Below are 13,351 nucleotides of genomic sequence, written 5' to 3' on the forward strand. Positions count from 1 at the left end.
TGCAGTTTCTTCCTAGCCTCGATGGTCTTTACATTTTGGCATGTTTTTGCAATGGCTGGTACCGGTTGTTCCTTTCCATGTTTAGTGCTTCCTTCAGGGTCTCTTGTAAGGCAGGCCTAGTGGTGACAAAATCTCTAAGCATTTGCTTATCTGTAAAGGATTTTATTTCTCCTTCACTTATGAAACTTAGTTTGGCTGGATATGAAATTCTGGGTTTAAAATTCTTTAAGAATGTTGAATATTGGCCCCCACTCTCTTCTGGCTTGTAGAGTTTCTGCTGAGAGATCTGCTGTTAGTCTGATGGGCTTCCCTTTGTGGGTAACCCGACCTTTCTCTCTGGCTGCCCTTAAGATTTTTTCCTTCATTTCAACTTTGGTGAATCTGGCAATTATGTGTCTTGGAGTTGCTCTTCTCGAGGAGTATCTTTGTGGCGTTCTCTGTATTTCCTGGATTTGAATGTTGGCCTGGCCTGCTAGGTTGGGGAAGTTCTCCTGGATGATATCCTGAAGAGTGTTTTCCAACTTGGTTCCATTTTCCCCCTCACTTTCAGGCACCCCAATCAGACGTAGATTTGGTCTTTTTACATAATCCCATACTTCTTGCAGGCTTTGTTCATTTCTTTCTCTTCTTTTTTCTTTTGGTTTCTCTTCTCGCTTCATTTCATTCATTTGATCCTCAATCGCTGATACTCTTTCTTCCAGTTGATCGAGTCGGTTACTGAAGCTTGTGCATTTGTCACGTATTTCTCGTGTCATGGTTTTCATCTCTTTCATCGTTTAGGACCTTCTCTGCATTAATTACTCTAGCCATCAATTCTTCCACTTTTTTTTCAAGATTTTTAGTTTCTTTGCGCTGGGTACGTAATTCCTCCTTTAGCTCTGAGAAATTTGATGGACTGAAGCCTTCTTCTCTCATCTCGTCAAAGTCATTCTCCGTCCAGCTTTGATCCGTTGCTGGTGATGAGCTGCGCTTCTTTGCGGGGGGAGATGCGCTCTTATTTTTTGAATTTCCAGCTTTTCTGCCCTGCTTTTTCCCCATCTTTGTGGTTTTATCTGCCTCTGGTCTTTGATGATGGTGATGTACTGATGGGGTTTTGGTGTAGGTGTCCTTCCTGTTTGATAGTTTTCCTTCTAACAGTCAGGACCCTCAGCTGTAGGTCTGTTGGAGATTGCTTGAGGTCCACTCCAGACCCTGTTTGCCTGGGTATCAGCAGCAGAGGCTGCAGAAGATAGAATATTTCTGAACAGCGAGTGTACCTGTCTGATTCTTGCTTTGGAAGCTTCCTCTCAGGGGTGTACTCCTCTCTGTGAGGTGTGGGGTGTCAGACTGCCCCTAGTGGGGGATGTCTCCCAGTTAGGCTACTCAGGGGTCAGGGACCCACTTGAGCAGGGAGTCTGTCCCTTCTCAGATCTCAACCTCCGTGTTGGGAGATCCACTGCTCTCTTCAAAGCTGTCAGACAGAGTCGTTTGCGTCTGCAGAAGTGTCTGCTGCGTTTGTTTAGTTTACTGTGCCCTGTCCCCAGAGGTGGAGTCTACAGAGACAGGCAGGTTTCCTTGAGCTGCTGTGAGCTCCACCCAGTTCAAGCTTCCCAGCAACTTTGTTTACCTACTTAAGCCTCAGCAATGGCGGGCGCCCCTCCCCCAGCCTCGCTGCTGCCTTGCCGGTAGATCACAGACTGCTGTGCTAGCAATGAGGGAGGCTCCGTGGGTGTGGGACCCTCCCGGCCAGGTGTGGGATATGATCTCCTGGTGTGCCTGTTTGCTTAAAGCGCAGTATTGGGGTGGGAGTTACCCGATTTTCCAGGTGTTGTGTGTCTCAGTTCCCCTGGCTAGGAAAAGGGACTCCCTTCCCCCTTGCGCTTCCCAGGTGAGGCAATGCCTCGCCCTGCTTCAGCTCTCGCTGGTCGGGCTGCAGCAGCTGACCAGCACCGATCATCCGGCACTCCCCAGTGAAATGAACCCAGTACCTCAGTTGAAAATGCAGAAATCACCGGTCTTCTGTGTCGCTCGCGCTGGGAGTTGGAGACTGGAGCTGCTCCTATTTGGCCATCTTGCTCCGCCCCCCCGGGTTGTTTTCAATTCATCATAGACTGGTGAAAACTTTCCTGGATGAGGAGTGATCTTTGTAGTAATGTTTGAGAGTGTGCATTTAGACAATCATGTTCTCATTGACTTTAAATTATTTAGTATTTTTAGTCAACAATGCTATTCTTAAGAATAATCAAGTTTTTAGATGTACCTAAATAAATAAATCTGTGCAGTAATCGTGTGCATTGTTTTGTGAACATAAATCTTTTAAGTACTCAAGATTTATAATTAGGTTAATTGGAATAAATATTTTGATAAGTGACCATGCTAATGCATGTTTTCCAGAAACTTGAGAGGAACTTTATCATGTAGTAAATGAAGAAATTAATTTTTTGGAAATGGAGTTGATAGAGGAATAAACTACAGAATGCAAGCATTCTTATTTCCTGCAAAAATATGGCTTCCTTTTTATTTTCCAGCCAATCGACTTTGAAACAAATAGGATGTTTGTCCTTACTGTTGCTGCAGAAAATCAAGTGCCATTAGCCAAGGGAATTCAGCACCCACCTCAGTCAACTGCAACCGTGTCTGTTACAGTTATTGACGTAAATGAAAACCCTTATTTTGCTCCCAATCCTAAGATCATTCGACAAGAAGAAGGGCTTCATGCCGGTACCATGTTGACAACATTCACTGCTCAGGACCCAGATCGATATATGCAGCAAAATATTAGGTATGAAATGCTGTTTGCAGTGCTTTTGGAGCTTATGTTCTAATTCACTATTCACTATCACTATTCACTATCTAATTCACTATTTGAGTAAGAAATTTTCATTGGAATCAAAACTACATATTAAAAGATAATTTCAAATTCTTTGAATTTTCTTCTCAGTCAATGATTATATTAGATATAGATATCTGTATCCATATTAAAATGGCTTTATTATTTGAAGAAAAAGCTGTTCTTGCTTCTCTGTACCTGCCATTTTTACTTTTAAAATACTTTAGAATTATTTAGCCTGTGCCTTTATGCCAAACATCACAAAAAGGTTCCACAGGGAACTTTCAGAAGCTTATAACATTTATCTCTCCTCGATGCATCGTGAAGGAAAGAAAGCTTATGCCAAAACCAGTATCTAAGAGCTAAGTATTTTCATCCCTTACCTGTACAGTAGTTATTGGACTTATAAAACCTATCTGTAAAGATTTCCAAACTAGCAAAATCTAATTTATCCTTCCCGATGAGGGAGTGGATGGTTGGCAGAGCACACGCCATGCGACTCTTCTCCAAACCTGGTGATGATCATTTTTAAAATGAACTTATATTTCATTAAACTTCTTACAGAACTGCTGCTAAAAGATGACTTCATATTGTTATCTTTTATTGAATGTTAAATGTTCTCCATTTCTCTATTCACTGAAATCAAGATAGCTATTAATAAATAGCCAGTTAATAGAAGTATTGAAATCCTACAACTTTACCTCTCTAAACATAGCATACCTTTTCCAATCCGATTGGTTATCTAATCTTTAAAAGTTAATCCTCACTCCAAATTTTAAAAAGGAATTTAAGCTGATAAATCTGCCAATTTAGACTCAAGACTATAGGCCTTTCTTTGCAAAGGTATAGATCTGAGGCTCGGCCCAGTGTGAAAGATGCAAGTAGGAATGGGATTATGGTCTTTCCAGTGTGGCTTCATGTTGGCCATGATAAAGTGTTAAAATGTTTTAGGCGTGTTCTTTGTGATAACAGTATTCAATTTCTATTGTAATTTCTCTTAACTCCTACACATTGAGACTACTGCTTATCTAGAAACTATATTCAAGCTATTTTCCTGCACCATTGATATCTGTTGAAGTGGACAAGAACCTAAAATGATATCTTTCCAATTGGCTTTAGCCCACATTAGAGAGACTGTGCTCCTAGTCTTGTCCCTCAGACACCTGTAGAATGTTCCCTACATGCCTGACCAAACAACCTTTATGTGCCTCCCAATACCACTGTCACAGAAATACTTTTTCATGTTAAAGCTGTATTTCCAGCCATCATCTACGGAAATGCAAGTTAATGAGCCAGTTGCATTTGGAACTAAACCTGTAAAATATGCTTTTTTAAAGTTTCATATAAAAAAATTAAACTTCACTTTCATTTTGTAGATACACTAAATTATCTGATCCTGCCAATTGGCTAAAAATAGATCCTGTGAATGGACAAATAACTACAATTGCTGTTTTGGACCGAGAATCACCAAATGTGAAAAACAATATATATAATGCTACTTTCCTTGCTTCTGACAATGGTATGTTCCCTGTTTTTTCTTGTATGTTGATGAAAGACAGTAGATCCTCATCATGCATGCTCAGGAATTAAAATTTTCTACAAAACTCAATTGCCTGGAAAACTGACTTTTATAACTCCGAGGTCCAGCTTTTATTTATCATTTCAGACAGGTGTTCTTGGGACATCCTTCAGTCTTTGCAATGACTGTTCTCAATGTTCATCCACCATTCATGTAGACATACCTTTGTTATCTTATTGTGCTGTCACACGTTGATGCCCTAAGTCCATCCTCAGTGGCCCTAGACGCTGGGTTTTTTGAGTAGCTCTTTTTATATGTCTTCTAGTCACTCTGTTTGCTGCCATTCATATATGCATCTCTATCAGTCTTGCTTTTTATAATTCTCTGCCTCTGTCTGCCATGGGCTAGGAAGCTTAATTTTGTGCATAAATTGAGCTAAGTGAGTAGTGAGCTTCAGGGTGTGGGTTTTGGAATATATACGTAGCACCTTCTTTTTTTCCTGAGTCTCTGCTGGTTTTTAATTGGTTAAGATTTACAGATAAGGACTTTTTTCAGATATGTAATACAAAGGGAACTTACGTAGACCTGATGAGGGGCTTATTTTGCTTTGTTAGCTCTCAGTATGATGTGTGCTTCAGACTTCAAGCTCTGGAGTTCTACAGGACCCCCAGGCGCAGACTCCAGCTTTCCCACTTTGAACTGTGGGATTGGCATGAGGTTTTAAATATATTTATTTCCTTTTTTTGTTAAATAGAGATCGGTATCAGCACCTAACTCAGTGTTTTAACTAAAATATAATGACTTCTACATATATATGAAGCATTTGAAACAGTGGCTGACACAAAGTAACCACTCAAATAAGTATTCCTATTGTATTAATAGTTTCAAAACTGAACCACAAGTATATTTTACAATATTTTCAGTATTAAACTATGAATATGACTGTTGGTATTTAATAAAAAAAAAATAGCAGGCTTCAATTTGGTGGTTGAAGTTGGTGTTTGCAATTTTCAAATTGTAAAATATTTTGCATTGCTAAAATATTACATACCAATACTTTAAGAATAATGTCAATGAACCTTTCTAAATCTGTATACTAAGATTTAATGAGATTACTATTTGTAGAAAATCTATGTAATGACCAACCAAAGAAATATTTCTTATCCTTTTTATATGGGACCTCTTGTTTAAATAGTGTTGGAACTTTGTAGGAATAGCTTTTGCCATTGTACATCAAAGCATATCATTAGTACCTGTTTTATGCTTTTTTGCCATAAACAGTGGCTTGCTTTCTACAGTGGAACTGAAAGTAATGCATCTTGAATCACTAGGTTAAGATCTAAAGAGCCATAAAATTATATGTATATATGTATATATATTGGTTGTGAGTTACGACCAGATTTCTCATTCACCAATAAGGATTGTTTTCTAATTGAAAGGCTTTTGATAAGAGAGAGAAGTGACCTGTTAAATGTATGTAGCTGTGATGTTTTGCAAGTGCACTTTATTTTTAGTCACAAGGCTAGATTTGGAGCCCCAGCTCTGTTCCTTAATGATTAGGCAAGCTCTTATACTCTTTATGCCTTAGTTTCATTATTGATAAATTGTTTCACTACCTACATATTCTATATAGTTGTTATAAAAGTATAGTAATATTAAACATGATAATAAATTTCAAAGTCCCTCAAACTATTGAGTATCATAGTGGTCATGGTGGTGTTGGAATATTGTAACAGCCACTATACGCTTCCAGTTCAACTCTCCCTGATCTTAGAACCATCATGTTCCTCATAGAAATTGGTAAACATTCCTCCTTATTCCCTCCCCAGGATTGTGTATGTATGTGCACCTTCCTAGTTGCATGACCTTTGGCAGGTCCCTTAAATCTCTGGTCTTCAGTGTACAGCATTATTTATAAAATATTCATAAACATATTATATATATGTGAGTGTGAATATTTATAGTATAGCAGAAGAAAATCAAATCACTATAAATTATCACACAAAGTGGTGGAGACAGCATTTTATTATCGTGGAATGAGAATGGGTTTGAGGTCAGGCCGACCCATCTTTAGTAACAACTCCACCACTTACAAGAGTGTGTGGCCATGAGCAGTTTACAGACTCAGGTTCATCTGTTTAAACCTGTGTCACAGGATTACAATGAAAGAATGTACACAGAGCAGCCTAATATGATCTCAAGCAGGTAGTTGGTTAGTAAATATCATTTCTCTTCTGCATGATATTCCTTCCTGAGTTGAGGTCTGTGGTTCTGTATCACTTGTCTGTAGACTGTTTCAAGAAGTCAAAGCTGTGTTAGATCATTAAAAGCATTCTTATGTTCTTTCATGCATATGTATTGGTTCTCCATAAAAAGAGTAGGGTCCACAGGATCACGAGCCGTGTGTTTGCATCTCCAGCATTCCTCACAGTGTCTGGAGGAGCATGGTCTGTGCAAGCCCTGAATAATGGGCAGGAGGGGCAAGGAAGGTCTGGGATTCCATAGCAGGGGCATTCTTCGTCACCTTGCTCAGCTCCTGCAGAGCAGCAGTGGCAGCTCAGGGTCATTCTTTCTGGCAAGCAGGAAGGGGCTTTGTTCTGGAAACGGTCTGCCCAGATGCCATAGCAACTAAATTTTTCCAAGGTTACACAGTTATAAGGGCCAGAAGGTTAGAAGCTTTGAGAATTTCACCATAATTGAGGCTCATTGGAGAGAACTGTTCAGCATCGCTTGTGATTTTTCTCTTTTCAGGAATTCCTCCTATGAGTGGAACAGGAACGCTGCAGATCTATTTACTTGATATTAATGACAATGCCCCTCAAGTGTTACCTCAAGAGGCAGAGACTTGCGAAACTCCAGACCCCAATTCAATTAATATTACAGCACTTGATTATGACATTGATCCAAATGCTGGACCATTTGCTTTTGATCTTCCTTTATCTCCAGTGACTATTAAGAGAAATTGGACCATCACTCGGCTTAATGGTAAGAACAGGTTAATTATTTGAATATATATGCAGTTGAGAGATTTTGAAGCCTAGCATGAAAAGTTAATTTTTATGTGCTTCGTAATCTTCTCATTATACATATTTTAAAAGCTACTTAAAGTTTAAGTAAGATATTAAAGGCCTTTATGGCCAAAAAAGTATTCAGAATGCAGCATAGTTGTAATCCACTTTATGTGTACTGTTAGGTAGTAAATACATTCTGAACAATGCTATGTGTTTTTTTACCACTTTAAGTATTACCTATCAAACTATGTTTTTCCTTTTTCATATAGGTGATTTTGCTCAGCTTAATTTAAAGATAAAATTTCTTGAAGCTGGTATCTATGAAGTTCCCATCATAATCACAGATTCGGGTAATCCTCCCAAATCAAATATTTCCATCCTGCGCGTGAAGGTTTGCCAGTGTGACTCCAACGGGGACTGCACAGATGTGGACAGGATTGTGGGTGCAGGGCTTGGCACTGGTGCCATCATTGCCATCCTGCTCTGCATCATCATCCTGCTTAGTGAGTACTTTTATTGTCTTTTAGATTTCAGTTCTTTTGGCTTCCAGGATGTTCAGCAAAGTCATTTGTTGCTATTGCCTGGCAAGGTAGTCTAACAACCCTTTGACCTTTCAGCATTTCCTCGCCAATCATATATGGGTCGGCCAAGTCCACTTTAGAATGAAAAAACCCCAGAGCTTTGTTTCAAGCACTTGAGGTTTGCAACAAGCCTCCTCAGCATGCCTCTTCCGTGCCCTCTTACCCTTTCTCGTGTTGATTGCTTAGGGAGCTGTAGTAAACGCTTTTCATAGAAAAAACGTTAAACAATCCGAAGTTTGAGCACTTTTCTTATGATTTGAGTATGAATTTATGGCACGTAGTTGTTGATTTAGGAAAATAAGTATATCGCTTTCCTTCACCTTCCTTCATATAAAGCACAGTCAGCAACGTGCTCCAGTCATGCGAGGATCAAGGTATTTGTTTCTGAAGGGCTGTGTAAAAGAGTGAGAGATTGCACTTCACATACAGCACGTTTGATAATAGAAATGATTACACAGCTCACTAAATTGTCTGTCTTTAGAGTAAGTGTAGATTAAGGAATTGCTTCTTTTGAAGATACTTTACAATCTTTGGTTCAATGGAATGCAAAAAAATTAACCACTGGAAAGTACTTTAGGAACCACTTCTAAGCATGCAGGTTAAAAGAATAAATTGCCTGGGCCCTGTGTTTTATTGTGAAATAGCAGCAGGACTTAGTTTATTGTGTGATCATGCTATACACCAATCACTTTCTTGAAAATGTTGGCCATTTCTTTTATGTTTTCTCCATTTACAAGTGTTCTGGTAATTTAGAATTCTATCCCTTTATTCTAAGCAATTACTATAGAAGTCTAAGCATTTTTTACTTCCTGTGTGGAGACTACTTTGGCTATAATTTGAAACCTGCATGCTATACTAATAATCCACTTGCTAGATTTAGCCCTGGAACAATAGCAAATGAGATCATGTTATCTGGCTTTAAAAGGAGGATATTTACTTTTATGGCCAATAATAAAAATGTGCTCCAATAGGAGTCATTAAATCTTTTGCTTCAGGATATAAACTGATACCCCCAGATTTTAGACAGAATTTGTTCCTAGATGTGCACTCAGGGATATGTTTCTGTTTCAACTGAAATGTGCCATAGTTGCCAATCTTATCAAGAAAGACTTAGGTATGATGGATTATGGCAATGAAGAAGTAACTGACGTTTTGAAGGAAACTGAATTGGTGCTGATTTTAACATCAACTTACTGGAAAATTTATGGTTCTAGACCTGGCACAAAGTATAAAACATGAAAGTCTAATGTTTTTTCAGTGTTCAAATGAATCCCCTAGCTTTCTTAGCTGAAACACGCACCAGCCTCTGGGAGTCAAAACCTCAAGGTCCAATTCCTGACTTAGTTCCAATTTACTACCCAGGTCATCTGAGCAAACTTTGTCCTCCTGGAGAAGTGTTGTTTTCTGTGAATTTCAAAGTGTAGTGATGACTGACCAACCTAAATAACACAGCAAGTAACAACTTACTGCTGTTTTGTGTCTCTAGAATTTACGAGGCCCTATTAAGGACAACTATCCTTTAGCAAGCCAAAGGGAAGATAGAAAAAGTTACTGTCCCCATATGTGGATGGTAAAACTAGAACAAGGATGATCACCTCTCAAATGAGTTTGCAGGGCACCAGGGATGGGAGCCCAGGCCTTCATACTCTAAACCCAGTGCTTCAGGCTGCCTTGTCTTGTCTCTCTTAATGTGAGGTCAGAAATATATAGTAGAGTGAAAGATGCATTATAAGCCTTCAGCCTATATAAGTATAAATTGTTAGTACTGAATACTGTGACTAGATAGGCCAGGCTATAAAAATGACAATATTACGTATTTTTACTATTTTCCTACCTAGTCCTTGTGCTGATGTTTGTGGTATGGATGAAACGCCGGGATAAAGAACGCCAGGCCAAACAACTTTTAATTGATCCAGAAGATGATGTAAGAGATAATATTTTAAAATATGATGAAGAAGGTGGAGGAGAAGAAGACCAGGTGAGCAGTGCTTTAAATCTTTAAAAAGAAATTTTATGATCATATAAATTTAGTAGTGGGAAGTGTTAATACATCAGTAAGAAAATGGTATCAGGTTTCCCTTCTGTTATCAGTCATTTGGTGAATTGTTTCCTGTGTGTGTTGAATATTTCTCAATTTTTTTTCGAAGTACCAAATGTCATTGTGTTTATTTTGTAAAAAAAAAAAAAAAAAATCATTAACATTGTTTCAAAGACTTTAAACCCAATTCTAGTTATATCTATGTAATGATAAATACACTGTTCTTTATAGTTTCTCTTCACTGGATATCCAAAATATATTAAAAGCATCTTCTGCTATGGGATCTAGATAATTATATGTATGGTAGAAAACTAAGACTATTTATTCCACAAGTATTTACCAAGGAAATCTAATATTTCAGGTACTGTTTTAATCCCTGAAGATACCTCCATGGGCAGAGTTAACAAATATCTACCCTTAAGAGTCTTACATTCTTGTGAAGTATTTGAAGTTACAGTGAACATCTAGTTCATCTTTGTATTTATAGTGTCTGTCATAGTTCCTGGCTCGAAGTGGTTGTTCAATAGATGTCAGAATCCCCTTCTGGCCATTAAATAATATGAGCCTATATCACTATGTGCATATGGGACTGCATACCTCTTCAAGGATGAGAATAACCATAAATGGAAAACAAAGATCTCCACTGTTCTGAAGCAACTTTTTCAGTGTTATCATAGCAAACATCTATAAGCTCTGTACTACGTGCCAGGCATTCTGTTAAGTACATTAGGTGCTACTCTCTCTTAAATCCTTGAAACTTGTGATATTAGTACTGTGAACATCTCCACTTTTGTGGTATAAACCCAAGTTTAAGGATGGTTAGATTCTACAAAATCATGCACTTAGGAAGTAATAGATGCAGAGTTTGCATGTAGGTTTCTCTGAATTCACAGCCTAAACCAACTATTCTGATACAGTTTCTCTTGAAATTATATGGGCAGTATTAATGTAATCCATGAGAAATCACTGTGACAGGTAATTCTTAGATACATTTGATAGTAGTCATCTAATTTCTACTGGCTAATGCGAATGTCAGGGATAATAGTCTGAAAGAGAACCTAGGATTCTTTGGTTTTGCATCAGTATCAGTAAGTTAAAATGTACTGTCTTAAGTATATGTGCAGATATTATTGATAAGGCTATTAATTGAATAAAAGCAAATTTTCATGAACATATTTTTCCCTTGCTTCACTCCTTTGAGGAAATGATACATCACTTTTCATTTTACAGAGCACATTTACATCCATTATTATTTAATATTTGTGGCAGCCCCTTAGAGTTTTCCATTTTACATTTGAAGAAAGTTGCATGATTTACTTTCAGAGTTTGTAACCCCACAGAGCCAGGACTCAAGGCCTCATGTTCTGATTCCAGGTTCCGTGCTTGGTTTACAGTACTCCAGCTCTCTCATTTAGAAGAGATGCGTATTTAAAATATGTTGAAAACTTGACTCATGTGTAAAGCCATTTTGAATACTGACTAATTAAAGTGGCTCTATAAATATACCTTAGGGTGTTTTGCTTATGAATGTCTTTGAATATTAAAATTCACCTTTGGCTTAATTATTTAATTAATCTATTCTTTCACACTCCTAGGCTGTTTTCAAGATCAACAAACATATATTGGTCACATTCTCTCATAAATCATCTACTTTCAGTATTTTATTTCTTATGTAATTGTGTATACTTTACAAAGGCATAAACCTAAAACCCAGCTCAGTTAGGCTTCAGTAAAAGTAGTAATAACTGTAAGACCACCTGTAGTAACTGGATGCTGCCCAAAATTGGAGGCTCAGAGGCAAGAACCAAGAAAATTCTCGTATAGGGACTGGACCATGAGGTATTTAATGTCAACTGATCCGAATCTTTCTCTCCTTTCCCCACCAGTCCCTTCGATAAATTGTTTAATATGGCTTTATTGTTATAGTTATATTAGGAAAGACTTATTTTATTTATTGACTTTATCCACTTAGATTGATGCTTGAGATTAAGTGGTGAAACTCACGTATTATAAGATTTGTTAAAATAATTATCATAAATCTTCAGGTTCCTCTTTACCTAATCTCTGAAGCTCGTTGGGTTTTGGGGATTTTTTTTGACCCCAGCCAAACTCTTGGACATGAATGTGTTGCTTCATACCTACTTCCCCACGAGTCCAAAGATTTTTCTGGAATTTTATCTGTATTGTACTCTGGGGCTAATTTTTAAATTTGGTACCAACCTTCCTGTGGCGTCTTTTTGTCTGGGTTCTTGAGAGCATATTAGTCTAGATCAAGAGCTTCCACTCATCTGTGATCCTCTGTTGTGATTTCTGCATGCAGTTCTCATTCTAGACAGTTGTGACAAAATTATATAATGGGATTTTTATGCATCTAATTTTTAACCTCATAACACAATAAAATATGTGATGTAGGAGTGCCACACCAAGGCTCTTTCTCCTCTATCTCTAAACCGTTCATGAAATCCATTCACTTATCTTCATTTCCAAGGCCTCTACCTTCACTTACCTCCATCCTACAACAGATTCCTAAACAGTGTCTTGTCTGTGCTTTAACATTCCAATCCACCCTTTGGAACTTCTTCCTTAGCATGACAGCTCTTCAGCGCTGCACCCAGCCCTTGGTTTACCCCCTCGTAAACTAGATAAAAACCCATGAGAAAGAGTCAGTGGTGGGTGCAGACTCCCTCAGGATGTGAATTCATCAAGCCTGTTGACTCACAGTGACTTCAGCTTCCTTCAAAGTTTGGGTGATTTATCCGTATGTTTTTTAAAGGCAGAGTTCTGTCTTCTTCCTCTCACTCTTCTTTCAGGGATAAAGGCAGCTGTGGGTCTTCTCCTAGAAAGGGCTTGTCTGATTCTATATTTTCATTCAGTTAGGCTTTATTTTGTTCTCTGCTATCTTAATGGTTTCAAAAAGCTTTGGTTGGGAAGTTAGCTGATTTGTTCTTGGCATTAGAGTTTGAATAATGGTCTCGTGACTTTATCCCAACCAGAAGCAGATGCTTTCTATAGGGTTAAGAGTGTAACTACGACTCACACCAACAAAGAACATTTCCAGCACCCTAGAAGCTTCCCTTGGACCCACAAACAGGTGGTTTGCCCTCTGTCCAAAGTAACCACTCTTTTTTATTTCTGTACCATAGATTAGCATTCCCTGGTTTTGACTTTTATGTAAATAGATATCAAACAGTGGGCACTCTGTGCATCTGGCTTCTATTACTCAACATTATACCTGTGAGATTTGTGTGTAGAAGTAGTTCATTTTTGTCACTGCTGAATAGTATTCTGTTGTAAGAATTAACTACATTTTATGTATCCATCCTACTTCACTTAGGCACTTGAGGTTTTCCAATTGGGTTATTATGAATAAAACTGTTATGAACATTTGCATGC

At 38.1% G+C, this 13,351-nt stretch overlaps 1 protein-coding gene across 5 annotated transcripts in view; it reads left to right on the plus strand.

The window, feature by feature from the left end:
* The window catches only part of CDH2 (cadherin 2), a 234,637-nt gene that overhangs the window by 192,490 nt on the left and 28,796 nt on the right, over positions 1-13,351 (plus strand). For all 5 annotated transcript variants that reach the window (XM_005586980.5, XM_074022690.1, XM_065533958.2 and 2 more), the window contains exons 10-14: positions 2,508-2,761; positions 4,186-4,328; positions 7,080-7,313; positions 7,609-7,842; positions 9,759-9,898. In XM_005586980.5, the coding sequence (XP_005587037.1) occupies positions 2,508-2,761; positions 4,186-4,328; positions 7,080-7,313; positions 7,609-7,842; positions 9,759-9,898 (1,005 nt within the window). The remainder of the gene's footprint in view (positions 1-2,507; positions 2,762-4,185; positions 4,329-7,079; positions 7,314-7,608; positions 7,843-9,758; positions 9,899-13,351) is intronic.

This window comes from Macaca fascicularis, chromosome 18, assembly GCF_037993035.2.
Source record: "Macaca fascicularis isolate 582-1 chromosome 18, T2T-MFA8v1.1".
Classification (NCBI taxonomy): Eukaryota; Metazoa; Chordata; class Mammalia; order Primates; family Cercopithecidae; genus Macaca; species Macaca fascicularis.